The sequence below is a fragment of the Chiroxiphia lanceolata genome, chromosome 9 (assembly GCF_009829145.1).
Source record: "Chiroxiphia lanceolata isolate bChiLan1 chromosome 9, bChiLan1.pri, whole genome shotgun sequence".
Classification (NCBI taxonomy): Eukaryota; Metazoa; Chordata; class Aves; order Passeriformes; family Pipridae; genus Chiroxiphia; species Chiroxiphia lanceolata.
In genome coordinates this window covers 29611666-29634694 of record NC_045645.1, presented here as the reverse complement: position 1 = coordinate 29634694, position 23029 = coordinate 29611666, and the positions used below count along the sequence as shown (strand labels likewise).

Genomic DNA, 23029 nt, shown 5'->3' with positions numbered 1-23029 from the left:
ATATCTGGAGTGGGAGCATAATTCACACTCTCCTGGGCACGAGGTCAGTGTCTGCAGTGCCTCGGTCATTGCAGTGTCGGCCTCCGCAGTGAGATCGGGCGGTGCAGCGCCAGAGTTTGTGGGTTCATCGCTCAACGGGATGTCAGGGATTGCAGTGCGATCGATGGATGGGGTGTCAGGGTCTGTTGTAGCATCAGTCAAAGCAGGGTCAGACTTGGTCGTGTGAACAATCGTCGGGGTATCAGAGTTTCCTGTGCCCTCAGTCAGTGCGGTGGTGACATCAGGGTCTGCCTCGAGCTCAGTCGGGCTGGGGTCAGGCTGTGCCATGACCTCAGTCGGTCTGGTTGTGGTCCTTTTGCGCCGAATGCCCAAGAATTTCAGAAAGGCCTGCAGAAGAACGGAGAGCAGGAGAAGAGAGGGATGTGTCCTGGTGAGCTCTGACAGCGGTGCCAGGCTGAGCAGGGACAGCAGGCCCAGCCCAGGAGGCCGTGCTGCAGGTACCTGTGCTGCCCTGCGGAAGCGGCCACGGGGCACGGTCCTGTTCTTGTGTCTGGTCCTGTCCTGGATCTGGCAAAGAGTGAGCAGGATCAGAGCTGAGGGGCTGCGGGACAGGCCGGAGAACACGGCCCAGCCCTGCGCTCCACAGGCAGGGCCAGCTCCGGCATTCCCAGTGCCTGGAGCTGCCGGGGGAACAGTCCCGGGCCTCTTCCCCCCTCCCTTTCCCTGGCCATGTCCACAGGGGACGGGGTGGGATGAGGCAGAGCCATCTGCAGCCACCAGCCCTGTGGCCCAGCTGTGCCACTCACCTTCCTGCAGGGGCTGGGACTGCTCCATCTTCTCCGGGTGCTGGAATGGGGCAGCTCCAGGGCCTTCCTTCTTCTTCTTCCGAAAGGGCCTGAGCAGGCTCAGGCGTCTTCCCGCCATCCTGCAGTCTGGTCTTGAAGGCACCTGCAAGAGAGAGACACCTCGGAAGATCTCCGGGTGACCAAGTCCGGCAGGCTGCCCTCGAGGCCACCTACCGCAGGGATTGGAGACTCCGGAAAATTTCCGGGTCCCCAGTCCTGCGGTCTGGCCTCGAGGGCACCTGAAAGAGAGAAAAGCCTAACAAACGGTATGGGTCAGCAAGTCCTGCAGTCTGGTCTCAAGGACACCTGAAAGACAGAAAAGCCTAGCAAACGCTAGGGGTTATCAAGTGCTGCAGTGCGGCCTCGAGGGCAGCTGCCGCAGGGATTGGGGACACCTCGCAAAAGCTCCGTGTCACCGAGTCCCGCGGTCTGGCCTCGAGGACGCTCACAGCACAGAAAATCCACCAAAACGCTCCGGTCAGAGGGAGGAGGTGGCTGCACGGGGGCTCCGCACAGCACCGCTCGGTCCGCTTCCGTCCCGTCGCACGCTCCGAGGAGCACTGAGGCGTGGCCACCTCCCCACCAGTACTATGTCCTCACGTGTCACAAAGGGCCCTGTGACACCCTGCCCCGTGCCCTGGGGACTTCCCCCAGCCTGGCCAACGTGCCCAGGTGGGAAGGAGTCCGTCTCTGCAAAGTATCTAAGACAGCTGGACATGAACTTTAGGCACAGCTGAAAAACTAAGCAAACCCTCCCCTGCTGGCACGGGCTCCTTGGGAGAAGTGCTGGCTGGTGGCCCTCCCAAACACGGGGCTGTGACACGCAGAAGGAACGTGGGTGGCAAGGACACCAATGCTGCTGCCACCCCATTGCCTGGGGCTGCAACCAAAATCAGCAGCTCTGCAAGTCCTCGCCCAAGGAGACCTGCCACCGCCCCCAGTCCTGGCAGGGCTGGTGCCCCTCATCCTGCCCCACACAGTTGTGTCCCCGGGGCACTTCTGTGCCACAGGGCAGCCAAAGCCAACGGGCACTGATGTCCTGCGCTCTTGCAGGGGGCTGTTGGGAGCGGCAGCTGGAGCAATTGGTGGCCGTGCTCGGCAGCTGTCAGAAGGCAGAAGCACTTTCTCCTTGGGGAATGATTTTTTTGGGCAAGTGATGACTGCAGCACAAAACTCCCCTCGGTTGCTGATTTTGTAGGAAGATTAGATTGGTCAGACATCCTGTCAAGTTTCCTTGTGTTCTTTTGGACTTTTTTTCATTGCATTGTGCAAAATTAAAAGCTGCCCGGTCTGATGTTCAAAGCTCCGGTTGCTGTGTGTCCGTCTGCGACTCCCAGTGATCTCCAGGGCATTGGGGAACGTGAAGGGGACAGGGAGAACTCAGGGATGCAAACCTGTTCGTGTCTCTGATTAAGGTGCCAGCCTCCTGAAGGAGCAGCCAAGACAGAGTGCTGGCAGCAGACGTCTTCTGCCAGTTGCTGCTCTCGCAGGGACACAGGGCACACGTGTTTGCCGCGGGTGCAGAACACTTGATGCAAGAGCGATGGGGGGGCCGTGCATTGGTAGGGAATGGTCTCCAGCACGTCCAAAGTAGGATCCTCTAGCAGCAAAAGCTGAGCTTGTGAACTGGGCCATCTTTGCAGCAGACAGCACAGCGCTGACCTTCCTCCATCCGCAGCCTGAGCCAGTAGGAGGCCTGCTTCAGCTTCTGCTGCTTCTTCTTTCCACTCCAGAAAGGCCTACATTTGGCGTTCAGAAGGCCATGCCTGTGTTTTTAAGGTGCCTGCCTGGAGGAGAGGTTGAGCAGCTGCACCCCAGTGCAACTCCTGTGCCCTGGCATTCTCTAAGGATGGCCCCAGCGCTGCCTTGGGACGTCTGAGCGTGGAAGGGGAGTGTGCCCTCAGGCACGGCCATGGAAGTCAGTCAGGAGGACAGGCTGCCCCTGAAGCTGCCAAGTGTTGCTGTGAGGCTGGGCAGTCAATAGAAAGGCCTCGTGGCCCCTTTTCCTGAAGCCTTTGGCCAAAGCCGGTGCAATTGTGCCCCCAGCATGCCCGCTTTTGGCATGCTGGCGGTGTGGGTGCCTGGGCGAGGAGGCCCAGGCGTTGTGGCTGCTGCTGCTCCTGTGCACAGCCTGCTGGTTGTCTGTGGCACGGAACCGCTTGGGCAGCAGAGACTGCGCGGCCCTGCCCGAGGAGCCCTGTGCCCTCCCCGTGCTGGCAGCAGCTCTGCGGGCCCAGAGCTCTGCCTCAGCAGGCTCTGGGCCACAGCCCTGTGGGCTGGGCAGCCGCGGGGGCCCGAGCTGGCCCCCAGCCCTGCCTGTGCCCCTGCCCCTGGCCAGCAGCACCCAGGGGACGTGCCCCGGCAGGGCCCCCTTGCCCTCCTTGTCCCCAGCCAGGTCAGCCTGGTCCCCTTGGGGGTGTGCCCACCCTCCTGCCCAGGCCTCCAGGCCTTCTGCCGCAGGCATGGGAGGTGCCCCGGGCAAGCACCAGAGCAGCCGGCTGGCAGGGAACCGGGAGGCTGCCTGGGGGCTGCTTATGGCCTCTGCCCCCCAGTTGCTCAGGCCTTCCCACACCCTGTCCCCTCAGGGCCTCCTCTGCCCAGCCTGTCCCCTCACAGCCTCCCGCCACCCCCTCCCTCACGCATTCCCTTGGTGCTTCCCAATCCCTCATCCCGGCAGGGCCTCCGCAGCACCTCAGCCCTTCAGGGCCTCCCAGCGCCCCGTCCCCTCAGGCTCTCCCCCAGCCCCGACAACCGGCCCGGCAGCGGCGCAGCCCTGAAGGAGCTCCACAGGAGCCGGCTCAGGAGGCACCTGCCAGCCCTCAGCAATCCCGACACCAACACACGGGCAGGCCACAGATGCTGCTTCCCGCCTGGCACAGGGCCTGTGGCCACCTCCCAGGACCAGCTTCTCAGGGATCCCCACAGCTCCAGGCTCTGGCCATGCACTCTGCTGAAGTGTTGAGGCTCCAGCAGAACCCCCCAAGGCCAAGGGCCTTTTGGGCACTCTCCCTTGCCCACTGCACACCTGGTCTGAGCACAAGGGCCCTTTTCCCCTCTTCCCCTCCGTGGACACCATGCACTAAAAAAAACTTGCTGGGCCTCTGTGTTTCCTAAGATGTCTAGATGTATTTGATATTCCCATGCTGGTGTAAAAGGCCGTCCTTGCAGAAAAGCGGCATTTTCCTCTCCAGAGCCAGTCTTGTTGCTGCTGGAGTCTGGAGCAGGGAGCTCTTTGTACAGCTCTTAGCATGTACAGTTTGGAATGGCCAGGCCTGTGATGGCGAGCCTGAGGTCATCGGTCATTCCTCTCAGGGCTGGAACAGAGAGGAATGGAGGCTACCGGAATCTGGTGGATTTAGATTTCGGTGTCGTTAAGGTTTAGATTTCTGGACACCCTTGATGATTTTCAAGGTTTTAGCTGCCAGCCTTGAGATGGCAGGGCTGTCAGCAGTCATGCCTTGAAGGGCTGGAAGAGAAAAGACCGGAGCCAAGATGAGAGCCAGCATTTGCAGGGACCCGAGGAGGCCCTCCTGGCAGGGCCATCCCACCCAGCTCTTGCCATGGCCAGGAGGGAGCAAGGTCCAATGTGATCAGCCAGATGGTGCTGGCCACCAATCCCCCCGTGCCCCTGGAATCTCTCTCTGCTCTGTCCATGCACAGGGAGCAGAGGCCCCCACAGTTGGGGCAGGATTGCAATTCCCTGCCCAGGCTCTGTGGTCCCCCGCCCCTGCTGACAGCCCACTGCCCGCACTCACTGTCAGTGATGACCTCTGTGATGAGCTCGTCCTCCTCCTGCCCCTTCCTGAGGTACCTCCCGGCGATCCCTGGGAACACAGACGCTGTCAGGGCCCCAGCGGCACAGTTCCCCCCCGGCGGCACTGCCGGCCCGGCCACACGCCCTCCTGCCCTGGCAGGGCTGAGCCCGGGGCCTTCCTGCCTGGGGACTCCCCAGGGCTGGGCTGGCACAGGGCGCAGCAGCCGCCAGGGCACTCGGGGCTCCCCAGCACATCCCTGGGCCGCATCCTGCTGCCGCTGCAGCAGCCGGGGCTGGGGCCGAGCTGCAGCGGGCGGGGAGGGACCTTGTGGCTCACCAATGAACCTGAGGGCCAACTCTTGCAGGGGCTCCTGTGGGCTCTCCAGGAATGGCAGGGCCTGCCACATGAACTCCACCACTCGTTTCTTCTCGCTTTCCAGCTGCAGAGAGCGGCAGGGCACAGAGGGAAGGGTTGGCTGGGACTCTGCCCCTTGGCCGGGCACTGCCTGCGCCCAGCACTGGTCTCCCCTGGCTCGGGGGCAGAGCAGCCTGCAGAGGAGCCCGCACGGCCCAGGCAAGGCAGCAGGGTGGGGCGCAGGCTGCTGTCCCGCGGGCGCTGCAGCAGTGGGCAGGGGCACAGTGCCGGCCCCGAACTCTGGACATCGGGGGCTGGGGGCTGGACTAGCCTGGGGCTGGGCCTTCCTGCCATCCTTACCAGGCAGTCAAAGAAACACCAGGGCTTGTCTGCCTCCAGCAGGTTCTTGAGATCCCTTCTCTTCAGGAACCTGAGTGCACGAAGCAGTGCTCCCCGAGAGGCCTGCAGAGCAACAGAGACCAGAACATGGTACTGCAGCCCAGGGCACAGGACCCTTGTCCCCACACCAAGATCAGGAGGAGGCTGGAGCCCGGGAGGTGCCAGGGCAGAGGCAGCCCGGCCCCCTCTCATGGGGACACCAGAGTCCAGAAAGTCCTCACGTCTGCCAGGTGCTCGTTCTCATCGTGCGAGAGGAAGAAGAGTGGCAGCAGGCTCTGGATCACGTGCGTCCGCCAGGGGTTGTTTTCCCTCCTCCACTACCAACTTCAACACCTTTCGGAAGAGGTGAATGGAGAGCAAGCTGCACGTGGATGTTGTCCTGATGGCAAGGAAGAGGAAAAGACCTCAGCACCGGCTGCTCAAGGCCCACCGGGGCACAAGCCTGCAATCCACAGGCCACAGTTTCCTGGCAGCACCCAGCGCCTGGGGTGGGGGGCACAGAGCCTTACGTGGCCAAAGAGTGTCTGGAGTGCCTCAGCCAGTTCCAGGGCAGTGGGGGTGGAGATTGGATGTCTCTGTCCTGGACTTGATTGATGAGTACAGAGAGGGCCATCCCCACCAGCTCTCCATCTGCATCCCACAGTAGCTCCAGGAGCTTTCTGTCAGGCTCTGCACACCATCAGCCTGTGAGGAACACAGTGCTGTGCTGTGAAGCCATGAATGGCTGCAGCCCCAACCCCGCTCTGGTGGGGGCAGCCCCACGTGCTGCCGCGGGGCCCAGAGGCCAAAGGCCTGTGCCGAGGGACCGGGCAGCTGAGCGGGGAGGCAGCAGAGCTGGGTGCAGCGGCCACAGCTCCCGAAGCCCAGCCAAGCCCAAGCGACTGCGTTCCTGAGCCCAGGGTTCCAGCACGGCTTCAGCCCAACTGCCCCTTCTCACCATCACAGGGATCCTGGGTGAGCACCAGGATGGCCTCGGAGCGCCAGGCGACGCATCTCTGGGCACTCACTCCCGAGGTGCCTTGAAAGGCTCTGCAGAATGCTGCCTCCCCAGTCACTCATATCCAGGCAGTCCAGGACCTGAAAGGCACGCAGCAGTGATGGGGTGCCTGGCTGGCAGGAGCCCAGACTCACACAGGGCTGGGCCTCCAAGAGGCCAGAGAGGTGGAGGCCGCTCAGCCAGGCAGCGCTCGCCATCAGCTCACCTCCACAAGGAATGCCATGGTGAGGAGCTCCAAGTGGGGCTCCTCCCTGCTCAGCAGCTCCAGCAGGTGGAGTGTGATGGCAGGAACACAAGGGGCTGGAGACACTGGCGCATCTCCCTGCCAGGGGGAAAAAGGAACCCATTGACCCTGAGCCGGGTGGGCCAACCTCTCCTGGGATGGACTCACAGAGGCCTGGTCTTTCCCCAGGACAAGGGCACTTTAGGAGGCGGCTCCTCCTGTGCACCCGCCTCTCCCAGCCTTTGCCACTCTGCTCGGCCATCCCTGGGTGACAAGCCCCCTGGCCCACGACCACGGGCACTGTGTGGGGTGCCCCGTGACAGGCAGAAAGGACAGGGGCAGCGGGGACAAGGGGGTCTCACCTGGCCAGCAGACCCACTGCATTGTGGTGGGTGTCAGCACTGAGGAGCTGTGTCCCAGCGCGCTTGCGTTCCATTTGAAACCACAACTTCCTCACACTCCCAGATGGCAAAGCAGAGCTTCATTGTCAGCACTGCAAACCTGGGTGCAGAGCAAAGCCCAGGTCATGCTGGGAACCCTGAGCCAGCCCCGAGGGCACAGAAGGTAGAGGAGGACTGGGATGAGCACTGTTGGCTGGGTGGGAAGGTTGTGTTGCTGCCGGCATCCCCTCCAGAAGGTGTCGACCTCCTCTGGCGTCTGCTCTGTGCTGATGAGAACTTGGAAGAGCAGAGCCACGAGGAGACAGGGGGAGTACTCTGTCAATGACTCTGGGAACTGGAACAACTGCAGAGTCTCCCAGATCACCCTGGTTGCCTGCAAAAGATAAACCATCTGGACACAGCTCTCAGTGCCCAGATGTCCATGTGGCAGGGCCGAGCGTGGGAGGGAGACGCCAGGGAGGATGCAGGGGGAGCACGTGGCCTGGTGCCCCTGAACCTGCCCCTAACCTATGTTTCCAGCCCAGTGCCTGAGGCAGGGAGATGCAGTGCTGGGGGAGGATGGAGAGCCACCGGAGAGGTGACCTGGGGGTGAGCAAAAGCCCTTCCCATGAACTCACAGCCAGGGCAAAGACATCCGTTTCGTCCCCGTCGGAGGTGGACGTGCTGTGCAGTGGCCAGTCCTCCATCACGGAGAGCAGCTGTGGCAGCACCTTCACCACTGTCCTTCCTGGTGAGGTGATGGTCCTCCACATGATGGCAGCAGCTCTGCGGGGCCAGAGTTCTGTGTCAGGGGGCACTGGCCAAAGTGCCTTGAGGAGCAGGGAGGGACCATGGCAGCAGGAGGGGGCTGACATGGCAGGGCTGGGAAACAGAGGGGCCAGATGGTCCTGGAACTCTCCATCCCTCTGGCAGACCATGTGGGACAGGATGGACACGGTGATTTGCTCTAAAGGCTGGTGAGCCCCGAGTCCCGAAGGCAGAGAGGCCCTGTACCTGTCACACGATGGGGCACAGCGCAGGAGGGTCACCACAGCATCATCAGGGTGTTCATCAGTCACCCTCAGAAACTCCATCAGTAGCTTCTCTTCTGGAGTGGCGTTGGCTGTCAGTCTCTGGTGCACGTTCCTGACGAAGGCTGGCACCTGCAGGAGGCATGGGGGAAAAGCTGCCAACTTGCCCAGCTTCCCTGACAAGTGCTTCCCTTCCCACCACACTGTGCTGGCCTCAAAGGCTGAGAGGGCCCAGGGGAGCTGGCTAGAGGGGCCACACCATCCCTGGGGACTTGAGCCCTGGCCACAGGCTGCTTACTTGCTTTGCATCAGAGACACCGTTCTCCTCAGGAACATCCAGAGAGGGACCATCTTTCCCGCTCTGAGCAGACCTGCTGTTGGTGTCTGCACCACTGTCCTGGCCTGGATGTGGCAAAGAGTGAGCACAGTCAGAGCTGAGGGGCTGCAGGAGATGCCAGAGAACACACCCCAGCCCTGTGCTCCACAGGCAGGGCCAGCCTTGGCATTCCCAGTGCCTGGAGCTGCCGGGGGATCGGCCCTGGGCCCTCTTCCCCCTCCCTTTCCCCGGCCATGTCCACAGGGAATGATGGGATGAGGCCCATCTGGCTGCAGCCACCAGCCCTGTGGCCCAGCTCTGCCACTCACCCTCCTGCAAGGGCTGAGACTGCTCCACCTCTTCAGGTTGCTGTGCTGGGGCCACTCCAGGGCCTTCCTCCTCATCCTCCTCCTTCACCCGGGCCACCTGGGGCACGCTGGGAGGTCTCTGCGTGGGGTCAGGCTGTGCTATGACCTCAGCTGGTGAGGTCCTGGTCTTTCTACGCCGAATACCCAATAGTGTCAGAAAGGCCTGCAGAAGAACGGAGAGCAGGGAAGAGGGATGTGCCATGGTGAGCTCTGACAGCGGTGCCAGGCTGAGCAGGGACAGCAGGCCCAGCCCAGGAGGCCGTGGCTGCAGGTACCTGTGCTGCCCTGCGGAAGCGGCCACGGGCACGGTCCTGTTCTTGTGTCCGGTCCCGTCCTGGATCTGGCAAAGAGTGAGCGCGGTCAGAGCTGAGGGGCTGCGGGACAGGCCGGAGAACACGGCCCAGCCCTGCGCTCCACAGGCAGGGCCAGCCCCGGGATGGCCAGTGCCTGGAGCTGCCAGGGGAACAGTCTCGGTCCTTCCTACCCTCTCCCTTTCCCTGGTCATGTCCACAAGGGATGGGATAGGAAGAGGGCCATATGGCTGCAGCCACCAGCCCTGTGGCCCAGCTCTGCCACTCACCCTCCTGCAGGGGCTGAGACTGTTCTGCCTCCTCAGGCTGCTGGGATGGGGCAGGCCCAGGGCCTTCCTCCTCATCCTTCACCCAGGCCTGCTTGGGAATGCTGGGAGGTCTCTGCTCCATTCCTCTGTCTGGCTCCATGGCTTCCTGCAGGAGACATGGCATGGAAAAGCTCTGGGTCACCAAGTCCTGCATTTGTGCCTTGAAGGCTCCTGCAACAGAAGACTTGGGAACTCTCCGGCCCATCAAGTCCCATGGTCTGGCCTCGAGGGCACCTGCCACAAGGACTAGGATGCCTTGGAAGAGCTCCAGTTCACCAAGTCCCCCTCTCTGGCCTGGAGGATGCACGTGGAGGGCAACCAGAAGGAGTAACTTGCCCACTGTCCCCTGAGAAGTGCTTCCCTTCCCGCCACACTGTGCTGGCCTCAAAGGCTGAGGGGGCCCAGCAGACCCGGCTTGAGGGCCCACACAATCCCTGCCACAGGCTGCTTACTTGAGCAGAGACAGCTCCGTCCCCAAGAACGTCCAGACTGGGAGCATCGGGCAGGCGCTGAACAGGTGTGCTCTCAGTGTCTGCCATGCCCTCAGTCGTTGCCCCGTCAGCCTCTGTGCTGAGCTCAGGCAGGGCGGTGTTGGAGTTTGTCCCATCCTCGGTCACCGCACTGTCACAGTTTGCTGTGCCATCACTCGACGCGGTGCCAACATCAGGGTGTGCCTTGAGCTCACTCGGCGTGGGGTCAGGCTGTGCCAGGACCTCAGCTGGTGTGATCCTGGTCTTTCTACGCCGAATGGTCAGGGATGTCAGACAAGCCTGCAGGAGAACGGAGAGCAGGGAAGAGAGGGATGTGCCATGGTGAGCTCTGACAGCGGTGCCAGGCTGAGCAGGGACAGCAGGCCCAGCCCAGGAGGCCGTGGCTGCAGGTACCTGTGCTGCCCTGAGGAAGCGTCCAGGGCGCGGTCCTGTTCTTGTGTCCGGTCCCGTCCTGGATCTGGCAAAGAGTGAGCGCAGTCAGAGCTGAGGGGCTGCGGGACAGGCCAGAGAACACGGCCCAGCCCTGCGCTCCACAGGCAGGGCCAGTGCCTGGAGCTGCTGGGGGATTGGCCCTGGGCCCTCTTCCCCCCCTCCGTTTCCCTGGCCATGTCTACAGGGGATGGGATGGGAAGAGCCCCATCTGGCAGCAGCCACAGGCCCTGTGGCTCAGCTCTGCCACTCACCCTCCTGCAGGGGCTGAGACTGCTCTGCCTCCTCAGGCTGCTGTGCAGGGGTAGTCTCAGGGCCTTCCTTCTTTTTCTTCCTCCTGAGAAACCTACACAGGCTGAAGCGTCTCTCTGCCATCCTACAGTCGGGCCTCGAGGGCACCTGCTGCAGGGAATGGAGACGCAAGAGAAAAGCTCTGGGGCACAGAGTCCCAGAGAATGGCCTCAAGGGCACCTGCCACAGGGACTGGAGACGCCTCGGAAAATTCCCGGGTCACCAATCCTGTGGTCTGGCCTCGAGGGCACCTGAATGAGAGAAAGCCTACAAAACAGTGTGTGGTTATCAAGTGCTGCAGTGCGGCCTCGAGGGCAGCTGCCGCAGGGATTGGGGACACCTCGCAAAAGCTCCGTGTCACCGAGTCCCGCGGTCTGGCCTCGAGGACGCTCACAGCACAGAAAATCCACCAAAACGCTCCGGTCAGAAGGGAAGGAGGTGGCTGCACGGGGGCTCCGCACAGCACCGCTCGGTCCCGTCCGTCCCGTCGCACGCTCCGAGGAGCACTGAGGCGTGGCCACCTCCCTACCAGTACTATGTCCTCATGTGTCACAAAGGGCCCTGTGACACCCTGCCCTGTGCCATCCCACCGTGTCACAAAGGGCCCTGTGACACCCTGCCCCGTGCCCTGGGGACTCCCCCAGCCTGGCCAACGTGCCCCAGGTGGGAAGGAGTCCGTTCTGCAAAGTATCTAAGACAGCTGGACATGAACTTTAGGCACAGCTGAAAAACTAAGCAAACCCTCCCCTGCTGGCACGGGCTCCTTGGGAGAAGTGCCGGCTGGTGGCCCTGCCAAACATGGGGCTGTGACACGCAGAAGGAACGTGGGGGTGAGGGCACCAATGCTGCTGCCACCCCATTGCCTGGGGCTGCACCAAAATCAGCAGCTCTGCAAGTCCTCGCCCAAGGAGACCTACCACCGCCCCCAGTCCTGGCAGGGCTGGTGCCCCTCTCCTGCCCCACACAGTTGTGTCCCCGGGGCACTTCTGTGCCACAGGGCAGCCAAAGCCAACGGGCACTGATGTCTGCGCTCTTGCAGGGGGCTGTTGGGAGCGGCAGCTGGAGCAATTGGTGGCCGTGCTCGGCAGCTGTCAGAAGGCAGAAGCACTTCTCCTTTGGTGAATTTTTTTTCGGGCAAGTGATGAGCTGCAGCACAAAAACTCCCCTCGGTTGCTGAGTTTTGTAGGAAGATTAGATTGGTCAGACATCCTGTCAAGTTTCCTTGTGTTCTTTGGACTTTTTTCTTGCATTGTGCAAAATAAAAGCTGCCCGGTCTGATGTTCAAAGCTCCGGTTGCTGTGTGTCCGTCTGCGACTCCCAGTTGATCTCCAGGGCATTGGGGAAAATGAAGGGGACAGGGAGAACTCAGGGATACAAACCTGTTCCGTGTCTCTGATTAAGGTGCCAGCCTCCTGAAGGAGCGGCCAAGACAAGTGCTGGCAGCAGACGTCTCCTGCCAGTTGCTGCTCTCGCATGGACACAGGGCACACGTGTTGCCGCGGGTGCAGAACACTTGATGCAAGAGCGATGGGGGGCCGTGCATTGGTAGGGAATGGTCTCCAGCACGTCCAAAGTAGGATCCTCTAGCAGCAAAAGCTGAGCTTGTGAACTGGGCCATCTTTGCAGCAGACAGCACAGTGCTGACTTCCCTCCATCCTGCAGCCTGAGCCAGAGGAGGCCTTGCTTCAGCTTCTGCTGTCTTCCCACTCCAGAAAGGCCTACATTTGGCGTTCAGAAGGCCATGCCTGTGTTTTTAAGGTGCCTGCCTGGAGGAGAGGTTGAGCAGCTGCACCCCAGGTGCAGCTCCTGTGCCATGGCAGTCTCTAAGGATGGCCCCAGCACCGCTGCCTTGGGACCTGAGCGTGGAAGGGGAGTGTGCCCTCAGGCACGGCCATGGAAGTCAGTCAGGAGGACAGGCTGCCCCTGAAGCTGCCAAGTGTTGCTGTGAGGCTGGGCAGTCAATAGAAAGGCCTCGTGGCCCCTTTTCCTGAAGCCTTTGGCCAAAGCCGGTGCAATTGTGCCCCCAGCATGCCCGCTTTTGGCATGCTGGCCGGTGTGGGTGCCTGGGCGAGGAGGCCCAGGCGTTGTGGCTGCTGCTGCTCCTGTGCACAGCCTGCTGCTGTTGTCTGTGGCATGGAACCGCTTGGGCAGCAGAGACTGCGTGGCCCTGCCCGAGGAGCCCCCCCCACCCTCCCAGTGTTGGCAGCAGCTCGCGGGCCCAGAGCTCTGGCTCTTCCAGCCCCAGCCCTGCCTGTGCCCCTGCCCTGGCCAGCAGCACCCAGGGGACGTGCCCCGGCAGGGCCCCCTTGCCCTCCTTGACCCCAGCCAGGCCAGCCTGGTCCCCTTGGGGGTGTGCCCACCCTCCTGCCCAGGCCTCCAGGCCTTCTTTTGCAGGCATGGGAGATGCCCCGGGCAAGCGCCAGAGCAGCCGGCTGGCAGGGAACCGGGAGGCTGCCTGGGGGCTGCTTATGGCCTCTGCCCCCCAGTTGCTCAGGCCTTCCCACACCCTGTCCCCTCAGGGCCTCCTCTGCCCAGCCTGTCCCCTCACAGTCTCCCGCCACCCCTCCCTCACGCATTCCCCTTGGTGCTTCCCAATCCCTCATCCGGGCAGGGCCTCCGCAGCACCTCAGCCCTTCAGGGCCTCCCAGCACCCCGTCCCCTCAGGCTCTCCCCCAGCCCCGACAACCGGCCCGGCAGCAGCGCAGCCCTGAAGGAGCTCCACAGGAGCCAGCTCAGGAGGCACCTGCCAGCCCTCAGCAATCCCGACACCAACACACGGGCAGGCCACAGATGCTGCTTCCCGCCTGGCACAGGGCCTGTGGCCACCTCTCAGGACCAGCTTCTCAGGGATCCCCACAGCTCCAGGCTCTGGCCATGCACTCTGCTGCAAGTGTTGAGGCTCCAGCGGAACCCCCCAAGGCCAAGGGCCTTTTGGGCACTTTCCCTTGCCCACTGCACCTTTGGGCAAGTGTTGTGGAGCACAAGGGCCCTTTTTCCCTCTTCCCAGATTCCCTGTGGACGCCGAGCACCAAAAAAACCTCCTGAGCCTCTGCGCATGCTGAGAGGAATTTCATAGTCTCATGCTGGGGTAACAGGAACTGGTTGCAGAGAGGGGTGTGTTGCGCAGGCTCAGGAGGTCCCATCAGACAGGGTTCCCAGGATCAGTTCTCCGCTGACCTCCGGCAGCTGTGCCAGAGAGGAGCCTCCCTGTTCTGCGCATTCTGGAGCTGATCTTCAAACTGCTGGAACCTGGAGAAGACTGAGGTCTCTGGACAGCTCTAAGGATTTCCTGGTTTGAAGTGCCAGGCTTTTGACAGCAGCGCTGTCGGGAGTCATGTCTTCAATAACTGGAAGAGAAAAGAACGGAGCCGAGGTCAGAGAGCAGATCTGGTGAGCCAAGAAGCCCCTCCTGCCAGGACCATCCCACCCAACTCTTGCCATGGCCAGGAGGGAGCAGGGCCAACGGGATCAGCCAGGAGGTGCTGGCCACCAATCCCCCCCATGCCCCTGAAATCTCTCTTGCTCTGCCCAAGCCGTTGCTCATCTCTGCAGGGAGCAGAGCCCTGCGCAGCCAGGGCAGGATTGCAGCTCCCTGCCCAGGGCTCTGTGCTCCCCTCACCAGCCCCATGCCCTCACTCACCGTTAATGGCGACCTGCAGCTCTACCCGCTGGCCCTCATGTACCTCCCGGCGATCCCTGGGAACACAGACGCTGTCAGGGCCCCAGCGGCACAGCTCCCCCCGGCGGTGCTGCCGGCCCGGCCACACGCTCCTGCCCTGGCAGGGCTGAGCCCGGGGCCTTCCCGCCTGGGGACTCCCCAGGGCTGGGCTGGCACAGGGGGCAGCAGCGCCAGGGCACTCGGGGCTCCCCAGCACATCCCTGGGCCACATCCTGCTGCCGCTGCAGCAGCCGGGGCTGGGGCCGAGCTGCAGCGGGGCGGGGAGGGACCTTGTGGCTCACCAATGAACCTGAGGGCCGCCTCTCGCACGGGCTCCTGTGGGCTCTCCAGGTACGGCAGGGCCTGGCAGGCGTACTCGACTGCTCTTCTCTTATCCTTTTCCAGCTGCAGAGAGCGGCAGGGCACAGAGCGAAGGGTTGGCTGGGGCTCTGCCCCTTGGCCGGGCGCTGCCTGCGCCAGCACTGGCCTCCCTGCCCGCAGAGCCCTGAGGCCCGGGCAGCAGCCGCTGGGGCCGGCTTTGGAGGGAGCAGAGGGCTGGCTGCTCCCGGCAGCCGCGGGGCCGCCCTGCCCCACAGCCCAGCTGGGCCGGGGCTCCAGCGGCCCCCTGGCTCGGGCGCAGAGCAGCCTGCAGAGGAGCCCGCACGCCCCAGGCAAGGCAGCAGCGGGGGGGCGCAGGCTGCTGTCCCGCGGGCGGCTGCAGCAGTGGGCAGGGGCACAGTGCCGGCCCCGCACTCTGGGCATCGGGGACTGCAGCTCTGGGGTTGTCCTTACCAGGCACTCGCCGAACCTCCAAGGCTGCTCTGTCTTCAGCAGCTTCACCAGATCCCTCCTCTTCAGCAGCCCCGCTGCACGAAGCAGCGCTTTCCGAGAGGCCTGCAGAGCAACAGAGACCGGGACATGGCATCAAGCCCAGGGCACGGGCCCCATGTCCCTGGAGCAAGGCCAGGAGGAGATTGGAGCCTTGGAGGTGCCAGGGCAGGAGACAGCCCAGCCCCTGCCACGGGGACACCAGACTCTGCAAGTTCTCACTTCTGCCACGTCCTGGTTCTCATGATGCCAGTGGAAAAAAGTGGGAGCAGGCTGTAGATGACGTGTGTCTTCAGGAGTTGTTTACTCTTATCCACTGCCAACTCCATCACCTTTTGGAAGAGGTAAATGGAGAGCAGCTGCACATGGATGTTGTCCTGATGGCAAGGAAGGAAAAGACCTCAGCACTGGCTGCTCCAGGCCCACCGGGACACAAGCCTGCAAATCCACAGGCCACAGTTTCCTGGCAGCACCCAGCGCCTGGGGTGGGGGGCACAGAGCCTTACGTAGCCAAAGAGTGGCGGGAGCAGCTCAGCCAGCCGCAGGGCATTGGGGGTGGAGATTGGGATGTCTCTGTCCTGGACTTGATTGATGAGTACAGAGAGGACCATCCCCACCAGCTCTCCCCCTGTATACCACAGTAGCTCCACGAGGCTTGGTGTCAGGCTCCGCACACCGTCAGCCTGTGTGGAAACAATGGTGTGCTGTGAAGCCATGAATCATGGAATCCTAGAATATCCCGAGTTGGAAGTGACCCAATGGATCATTGAGTCCAGCTCCTGGCCCTGCACTGGACATGCCCAACAATCCCGTTGTGTCCCTGAGAGTGTTGTCCTTGAGCTCTGGCAGCCTTGGGGCTGTGACCTCTTCCCAGTGGGGCCTGTTCCAGTGCCAGAGCACCCTGTGAGTGAAGAACCTTTCCCTATTCCCCAAGCTAAGCCTCCCCTTGGCCCAGCCAAGCCCAAGCGATTGCTCCCCAGCCCCAGGCTGCCGGCACAGCTTCAGCCAATTGCCCCCTCCTCACCTCCCAGGAGCCTTGCTCAGCAGCACGAGGCCTCTCAGCACCAGGCGATGCATCTCTGTGCACTGGCTCCAGAGGCGCCTGGAGAGATCTCCAGGACGATGTCACTCCATTCAGTCATGTCCGGGCAGTCCAGGGCCTGAAAGGCAGGGAGCAGTGACGGGGTGCCCGGCCGGCAGGAGCCCAGACCCGCACCGGGCTGGGCCCAGGCAGCAGCGCAGGGCGCGGCACCATCCCGGGCAGCTGCGGCTGCGAGAGGGCAGAGAGGTGGAGGCAGGTCAGCACGGCAGCGCTCGCCATCAGGCTCACCTCCACAAGGAATGCCATGGCAGGAGCTCCCAGGAGGTCTTCTCCCTGGTGAGCAGCCTCAGCAGGCAGAGGGCAATCGGGTAATACAAGGGGCTTGAGGCACGGCGCATCCCTGCCCGGGGGAAAGAGGCACCATCACCCTGAGCCGGGTGGGCCAACCTCTCCCGGGAGTCACTGACAGAGTCCTGGTCTTTCCCCACCAGTTTGGGAGGGGACGAGGGCGCTCTGGGAGGCGGCTCCTCCTGTGCACCCGCCTCTCCCAGCCTTTGCCACTCTGCTCGGCCATCCCTGGGTGACAAGGCCCTCTGGCCCACGACCACGGGCACTGTGTGGGGTGCCCCGTGCACAGGCAGAAAGGACAGGGGCAGGGGGACAAGGGGGTCTCACCTGGCCAGCAGACCCACTGCATTGTGGTGGGTGTCAGCACTGAGGAGTGTGTCCCAGCCGCGCTTCCGTTCCATTGAAAGCACAACATCTTCACACTCGAGATGACAAAGCAGAGCCTTCAGGGTCAGCACTGCAAACCTGGGTGCGAACAAAGCCCAGTCATGCTGGGAGCCCTGAGCAGCCCCAAGGGCATGAGAGGGTCAGGAGGACTGGGACAGAGCACCTCTTGGAGTCTGTTGGAAGGTTGTATTGCTTCTGACATTCCCTCCACAAGGTGTCAACTTCCTCTGGAGTCTGCTCTGGGCTGATGGAAATCTGGAAGAGCAGATCCACGAGGAGACGGGGGGAATGCTTTTTCAATGGCTCTGGGCACTGGAGCGCCTGGAGGATCTCCCAAATCACCCTGATTGCCTGCAAAAGATAAACCATCTGGACACAGCTCTCAGTGCCCAGATGTCCATGTGAAAGAGCCAGGTGTGGGAGGGAGAGGCCAGGGAAGACACAGGGGCAGCCCCCAGCCTGGTGCCCCTGAACCGCCCCTAAGCCAGGTTTCCAGCCCAGCGCCTTAGGCAGGAGATGCAGTGCTCTGGTCGGGGAGGATGGAGAGCTGCTGGAGAAGCGACCTGTGGGCAAGTAAAGTCCAGTTCCAGAAACTCACAGCCAGGGCAAAGACATGTGTTTTGTCCCGTCGGAGGTGGACGTGCTGTGCAGTGGCCAGTCCTCCATCACGGGGAGCAGCTGTGGCAGCACCTTCGCCACTGTCCTTCCCGATGAGGCGATGGTCTTCCACAGGTTGCAGCAGCTCTGGGGGCCAGAGTTCTGTGTCAGGGGGGCACTGGCCAAAGTGCCTTGAGGAGCAGGGAGGGACCATGGCAGCAGGATGGGGGCTGACATGGCAGGGCTGGAAACAGAGGGCCAGATGGTCCTGGAACTCTCCACCTCTGGCAGACCATGTGGGACAGGATGGACACGGTGATTTGCTCTAAAGGCTGGTGAGCCCCGAACCCCGAAGGCAGGGAGGCCCTGTACCTGTCACACGATGGGGCACAGCGCAGGAGGGTGAACACAACATCATCAGGTGTTCATCAGTCACCCTCAGAAACTCCATCAGTAGCTTCTCTCTTCTGGAGTGGCGTGGCTGTCAGTCTCTGGTGCACGTTCCTGACGAAGGCTGGCACCTGCAGGAGGCGTGGGAGAAGAGCTGCCAACTTGCCCAGCTTCCCTAACAAGTGCTTCCCTTCCCACCACACTGTGCAGAGGGCCCAGGGGAACTGGCTTGAGGGGCCACAAGCCCCTGGAGTGGTTTGAGCCTTGGGCGCAGGCTGCTTACTTGCTCTGGACTGGAGACACCATTCACCTCAAAAATATCTGGAGTGGGAGCATAATTCACACTCTCCCTGGGCACGAGGTCAGTGTCTGCAGTGCCCTCGGTCATTGCAGTGTCGGCCTCCGCAGTGAGATGGGCGGTGCAGGGCCAGAGTTTGTGGGTTCATCGCTCAACAGGATGTCAGGGATTGCAGTGCAATCGATGGATGGGGTGTCAGGGTCTGTTGTAGCATCAGTCAAAGCAGGGTCAGACTTGGTCGTGTGAACAATCGTCGGGTATCAGAGTTTCCTGTGCCCTCAGTCAGTGCGGTGGTGACATCAGGGTCTGCCTCGAGCTCAGTCGGGCTGGGGTCAGGCTGTGCCATGACCTCAGTCGGTCTGGTTGTGGTCCTTTTGCGCCGAATGCCCAAGAATTTCAGAAAGGCCTGCAGAAGAACGGAGAGCAGGGAAGAGAGGGATGTGTCCTGGTGAGCTCTGACAGCGGTGCCAGGCTGAGCAGGGACAGCAGGCCCAGCCCAGGAGGCCGTGGCTGCAGGTACCTGTGCTGCCCTGCGGAAGCGGCCACGGGCACGGTCCTGTTCTTGTGTCTGGTCCTGTCCTGGATCTGGCAAAGAGTGAGCAGGATCAGAGCTGAGGGGCTGCGGGACAGGCCGGAGAACACGGCCCAGCCCTGCGCTCCACAGGCAGGGCCAGCTCCGGCATTCCCAGTGCCTGGAGCTGCCGGGGGAACAGTCCCGGGCCTCTTTCCCCCTCCCTTTCCCTGGCCATGTCCAGAGGGGACGGGGTGGGATGAGGCAGAGCCGGCTGCAGCCACCAGCCTGTGGCCCAGCTGTGCCACTCACCTTCCTGCAGGGGCTGGGACTGCTCCATCTTCTGGGTGCTGGAATGGGGCAGTCCAGGGCCTTCCTTCTTCTTCTTCCGAAAGGGCCTGAGCAGGCTCAGGCGTCTTCCCGCCATCCTGCAGTCTGGTCTTGAAGGCACCTGCAAGAGAGAGACACCTCGGAAGATCTCCGGGTGACCAAGTCTGGCAGGCTGCCCTCGAGGCCACCTACCGCAGGGATTGGAGACTCCGGAAAATTTCCGGGTCCCCAATCCTGCGGTCCGGCCTCGAGGGCACCTGAAGAGAGAAAAGCCTAACAAACGGTATGGGTCAGCAAGTCCTGCAGGCTGGGCTCAAGGACACCTGAAAGACAGAAAAGCCTAGCAAACGCTAGGGGTTATCAAGTGCTGCAGTGCGGCCTCGAGGGCAGCTGCCACAGGGATTGGGGACACCTCGCAAAGCTCCGTGTCACCGAGTCCGCGGTCTGGCCTCGAGGACGCTCACAGCACAGAAAATCCACCAAAACGCTCCGGTCAGAAGGGAAGGAGGTGGCTGCACGGGGGCTCCGCACAGCACCGCTCGGTCCCGTCCGTCCCGTCGCACGCCTCCGAGGAGCACTGAGGCGTGGCCACCTCCCCACCAGTACTATGTCCTCATGTGTCACAAAGGGCCCTGTGACACCCTGCCCCGTGCCCTGGGGACTCCCCTAGCCTGGCCAACGTGCCCCAGGTGGGAAGGAGTCCGTTCTGCAAAGTATCTAAGACAGCTGGACATGAACTTTAGGCACAGCTGAAAAACTAAGCAAACCCTCCCCTGCTGGCACGGGCTCCTTGGGAGAAGTGCCGGCTGGTGGCCCTCCCAAACACGGGGCTGTGACACGCAGAAGGAACGTGGGGGCGAGGACACCAATGCTGCTGCCACCCCATTGCCTGGGGCTGCACCAAAATCAGCAGCTCTGCAAGTCCTCGCCCAAGGAGACCTGCCACCGCCCCCAGTCCTGGCAGGGCTGGTGCCCCTCTCCTACCCCACACAGTTGTGTCCCCGGGGCACTTCTGTGCCCACAGGGCAGCCAAAGCCAACGGGCCACTGATGTCTGCGCTCTTGCAGGGGGCTGTTGGGAGCGGCAGCTGGAGCAATTGGTGGCCGTGCTCGGCAGCTGTCAGAAGCAGAAGCACTTTCTCCTTGGGGAATGATTTTTTTTGGGCAAGTGATGAGCTGCAGCACAAAACTCCCCTCGGTTGCTGAGTTTGTAGGAAGATTAGATTGGTCAGACATCCTGTCAAGTTTCCTTGTGTTCTTTGGACTTTTTTTTCTTGCATTGTGCAAAATAAAGCTGCCCGGTCTGATGTTCAAAGCTCCGGTTGCTGTGTGTCGTCTGCGACTCCCAGCTGATCTCCAGGGCATTGGGGAACGTGAAGGGGACAGGGAGAACTCAGGGATGCAAACCTGTTCCGTGTCTCTGATTAAGGTGCCAGCCTCCTGAAGGAGTGGCCAAGACAAGTGCTGGCAGCAGACGTCTCCTGCCAGTTGCTGCTCTCGCAATGGACACAGGGCACACGTGTTGCCGCGGGTGCAGAACACTTGATGCAAGAGCGATGGGGGGCTGTGCATTGGTAGGGAATGGTCTCCAGCACGTCCAAAGTAGGATCCTCTAGCAGCAAAAGCTGAGCTTGTGAACTGGGCCATCTTTGCAGCAGACAGCACAGCGCTGACTTCCCTCCATCCTGCAACCTGAGCCAGAGGAGGCCTTGCTTCAGCTTCTGCTGCTTCTTCCTTCCACTCCAGAAAGGCCTACATTTGGCGTTCAGAAGGCCATGCCTGTGTTTTTAAGGTGACTGCCTGGAGGAGAGGTTGAGCAGCTGCACACCAGGTGCAACTCCTGTGCCATGGCAGTCTCTAAGGATGGCCCCAGCGCCGCTGCCTTGGGACGTCTGAGCGTGGAAGGGGAGTGTGCCCTCAGGCACGGCCATGGAAGTCAGTCAGGAGGACAGGCTGCCCCTGAAGCTGCCAAGTGTTGCTGTGAGGCTGGGCAGTCAATAGAAAGGCCTCGTGGCCCCTTTTCCTGAAGCCTTTGGCCAAGCCGGTGCAATTGTGCCCCCAGCATGCCCGCTTTTGGCATGCTGGCCGGTGTGGGTGCCTGGGCGAGGAGGCCCAGGCGTTGTGGCTGCTGCTGCTCCTGTGCACAGCCTGCTGCTGTTGTCTGTGGCACGGAACCGCTGGGCGGCAGAGACTGCGCGGCCCTGCCCGAGGAGCCCTGTGCCCTCCCCGTGCTGGCAGCAGCTCTGCGGGCCCAGAGCTCTGGCTCAGCAGGCTCTGGGCCACAGCCCTGTGGGCTGGGCAGCCGCGGGGGCCCGAGCTGGCCCCCAGCCCTGCCTGTGCCCCTGGCCCTGGCCAGCAGCACCCAGGGGACGTGTCCCGGCAGGGCCCCCTTGCCCTCCTTGTCCCCAGCCAGGTCAGCCTGGTCCCCTTGGGGGTGTGCCCACCCTCCTGCCCAGGCCTCCAGGCCTGCTTTTGCAGGCATGGGAGGTGCCCCGGGCAAGCACCAGAGCAGCCGGCTGGCAGGGAACCGGGAGGCTGCCTGGGGGCTGCTTATGGCCTCTGCCCCCCAGTTGCTCAGGCCTTCCCACACCCTGTCCCCTCAGGGCCTCCTCTGCCCAGCCTGTCCCCTCACAGTCTCCCGCCACCCCCTCCCTCACGCATTCCCCTTGGTGCTTCCCAATCCCTCATCCCGGCAGGGCCTCCGCAGCACCTCAGCCCTTCAGGGCCTCCCAGCGCCCCGTCCCCTCAGGCTCTCCCCCAGCCCCGACAACCGGCCCGGCAGCGGCGCAGCCCTGAAGGAGCTCCACCGGAGCCGGCTCAGGAGGCACCTGCCAGCCCTCAGCAATCCCGACACCAACACACGGGCAGGCCACAGATGCTGCTTCCTGGCTGGCACAGGGCTTCTGGCCACCTCCCAGGACCAGCTTCTCAGGGATCCCCACAGCTCCAGGCTCTGGCCATGCACTCTGCTGCAAGTGCTGAGGCTCCAGCAGAATCCCCCCAAGGCCAAGGGCCTTTTGGGCACTTTCCCTTGCCCACTGCACCTTTGGGAAGTGTTGTGGAGCACAAGGGCCCTTTTTTCCCTCTTCCCAGATTCCCTGTGGACACCGAGCACCAAAAAACCTCCTGAGCCTCTGCGCATGCTGAGAGGAATTTCATAGTCTCATGCTGGGGTAACAGGAACTGGTTGCAGAGAGGGGTGTGTTGCGCAGGCTCAGGAGGTCCCATCAGACAGGGTTCCCAGGATCAGTTCTCCGCTGACCTCCGGCAGCTGTGCCAGAGAGGAGCCTCCCTGTTCTGCGCATTCTGGAGCTGATCTTCAAACTGCTGGAACCTGGAGAAGACTGAGGTCTCTGGACAGCTCTAAGGATTTCCTGGGTTTGAAGTGCCAGGCTTTTGACAGCAGCGCTGTCGGGAGTCATGTCTTCAATAACTGGAAGAGAAAAGAACGGAAGCCGAGGTCAGAGAGCAGATCTCTGGTGAGCCAAGAAGCCCCTCCTGCCAGGACCATCCCACCCAACTCTTGCCATGGCCAGGAGGGAGCAGGGCCCAACGGGATCAGCCAGGAGGTGCTGGCCACCAATCCCCCCCGTGCCCCTGAAATCTGTCTCTGCTCTGCCCAAGCCGTTGCTCATCTCTGCAGGGAGCAGAGCCCTGCGCAGCCAGGGCAGGATTGCAGCTCCCTGCCAGGGCTCTGTGCTCCCCTCACCAGCCCCACTGCCCTCACTCACCGTTAATGGCGACCTGCAGCTCTACCCGCTGGCCCCTCATGTACCTCCCGGCGATCCCTGGGAACACAGACGCTGTCAGGGCCCCAGCGGCACAGCTCCCCCCCGGCGGTGCTGCCGGCCCGGCCACACGCCCTCCTGCCCTGGCAGGGCTGAGCCCGGGGCCTTCCCGCCTGGGGACTCCCCAGGGCTGGGCTGGCACAGGGCGGCAGCAGCCACCAGGGCACTCGGGGCTCCCCAGCACATCCCTGGGCCGCATCCTGCTGCCGCTGCAGCAGCCGAGCTGGGGCCGAGCTGCAGCGGGGCGGGGAGGGACCTTGTGGCTCACCAATGAACCTGAGGGCCGCCTCTCGCACGGGCTCCTGTGGGCTCTCCAGGTACGGCAGGGCCTGGCAGGCGTACTCGACTGCTCTTC

The 23029-nt window shown here is 62.6% G+C and overlaps 1 protein-coding gene and 1 long non-coding RNA gene across 2 annotated transcripts in view; both read right to left on the bottom strand.

Moving 5' to 3' along the window:
• Window positions 1-4216: 4216 nt before the first annotated feature.
• The window catches only part of LOC116791087, a 32979-nt gene continuing 14166 nt past the window's right edge, over window positions 4217-23029 (bottom strand). The window contains exons 16-19 of the mRNA XM_032696768.1: window positions 5315-5416; window positions 4937-5039; window positions 4601-4669; window positions 4217-4311 (exon numbers count right to left, since the gene is read on the bottom strand). Of these exons, the coding sequence (XP_032552659.1) occupies window positions 4217-4311; window positions 4601-4669; window positions 4937-5039; window positions 5315-5416 (369 nt within the window). The remainder of the gene's footprint in view (window positions 4312-4600; window positions 4670-4936; window positions 5040-5314; window positions 5417-23029) is intronic.
• Window positions 14171-15001, bottom strand: LOC116790789. The gene is made up of 3 exons (XR_004358496.1): window positions 14949-15001; window positions 14459-14561; window positions 14171-14194 (listed from the first exon to the last, which is right to left on the bottom strand). It is a non-coding gene; the product is annotated as an uncharacterized LOC116790789 (long non-coding RNA).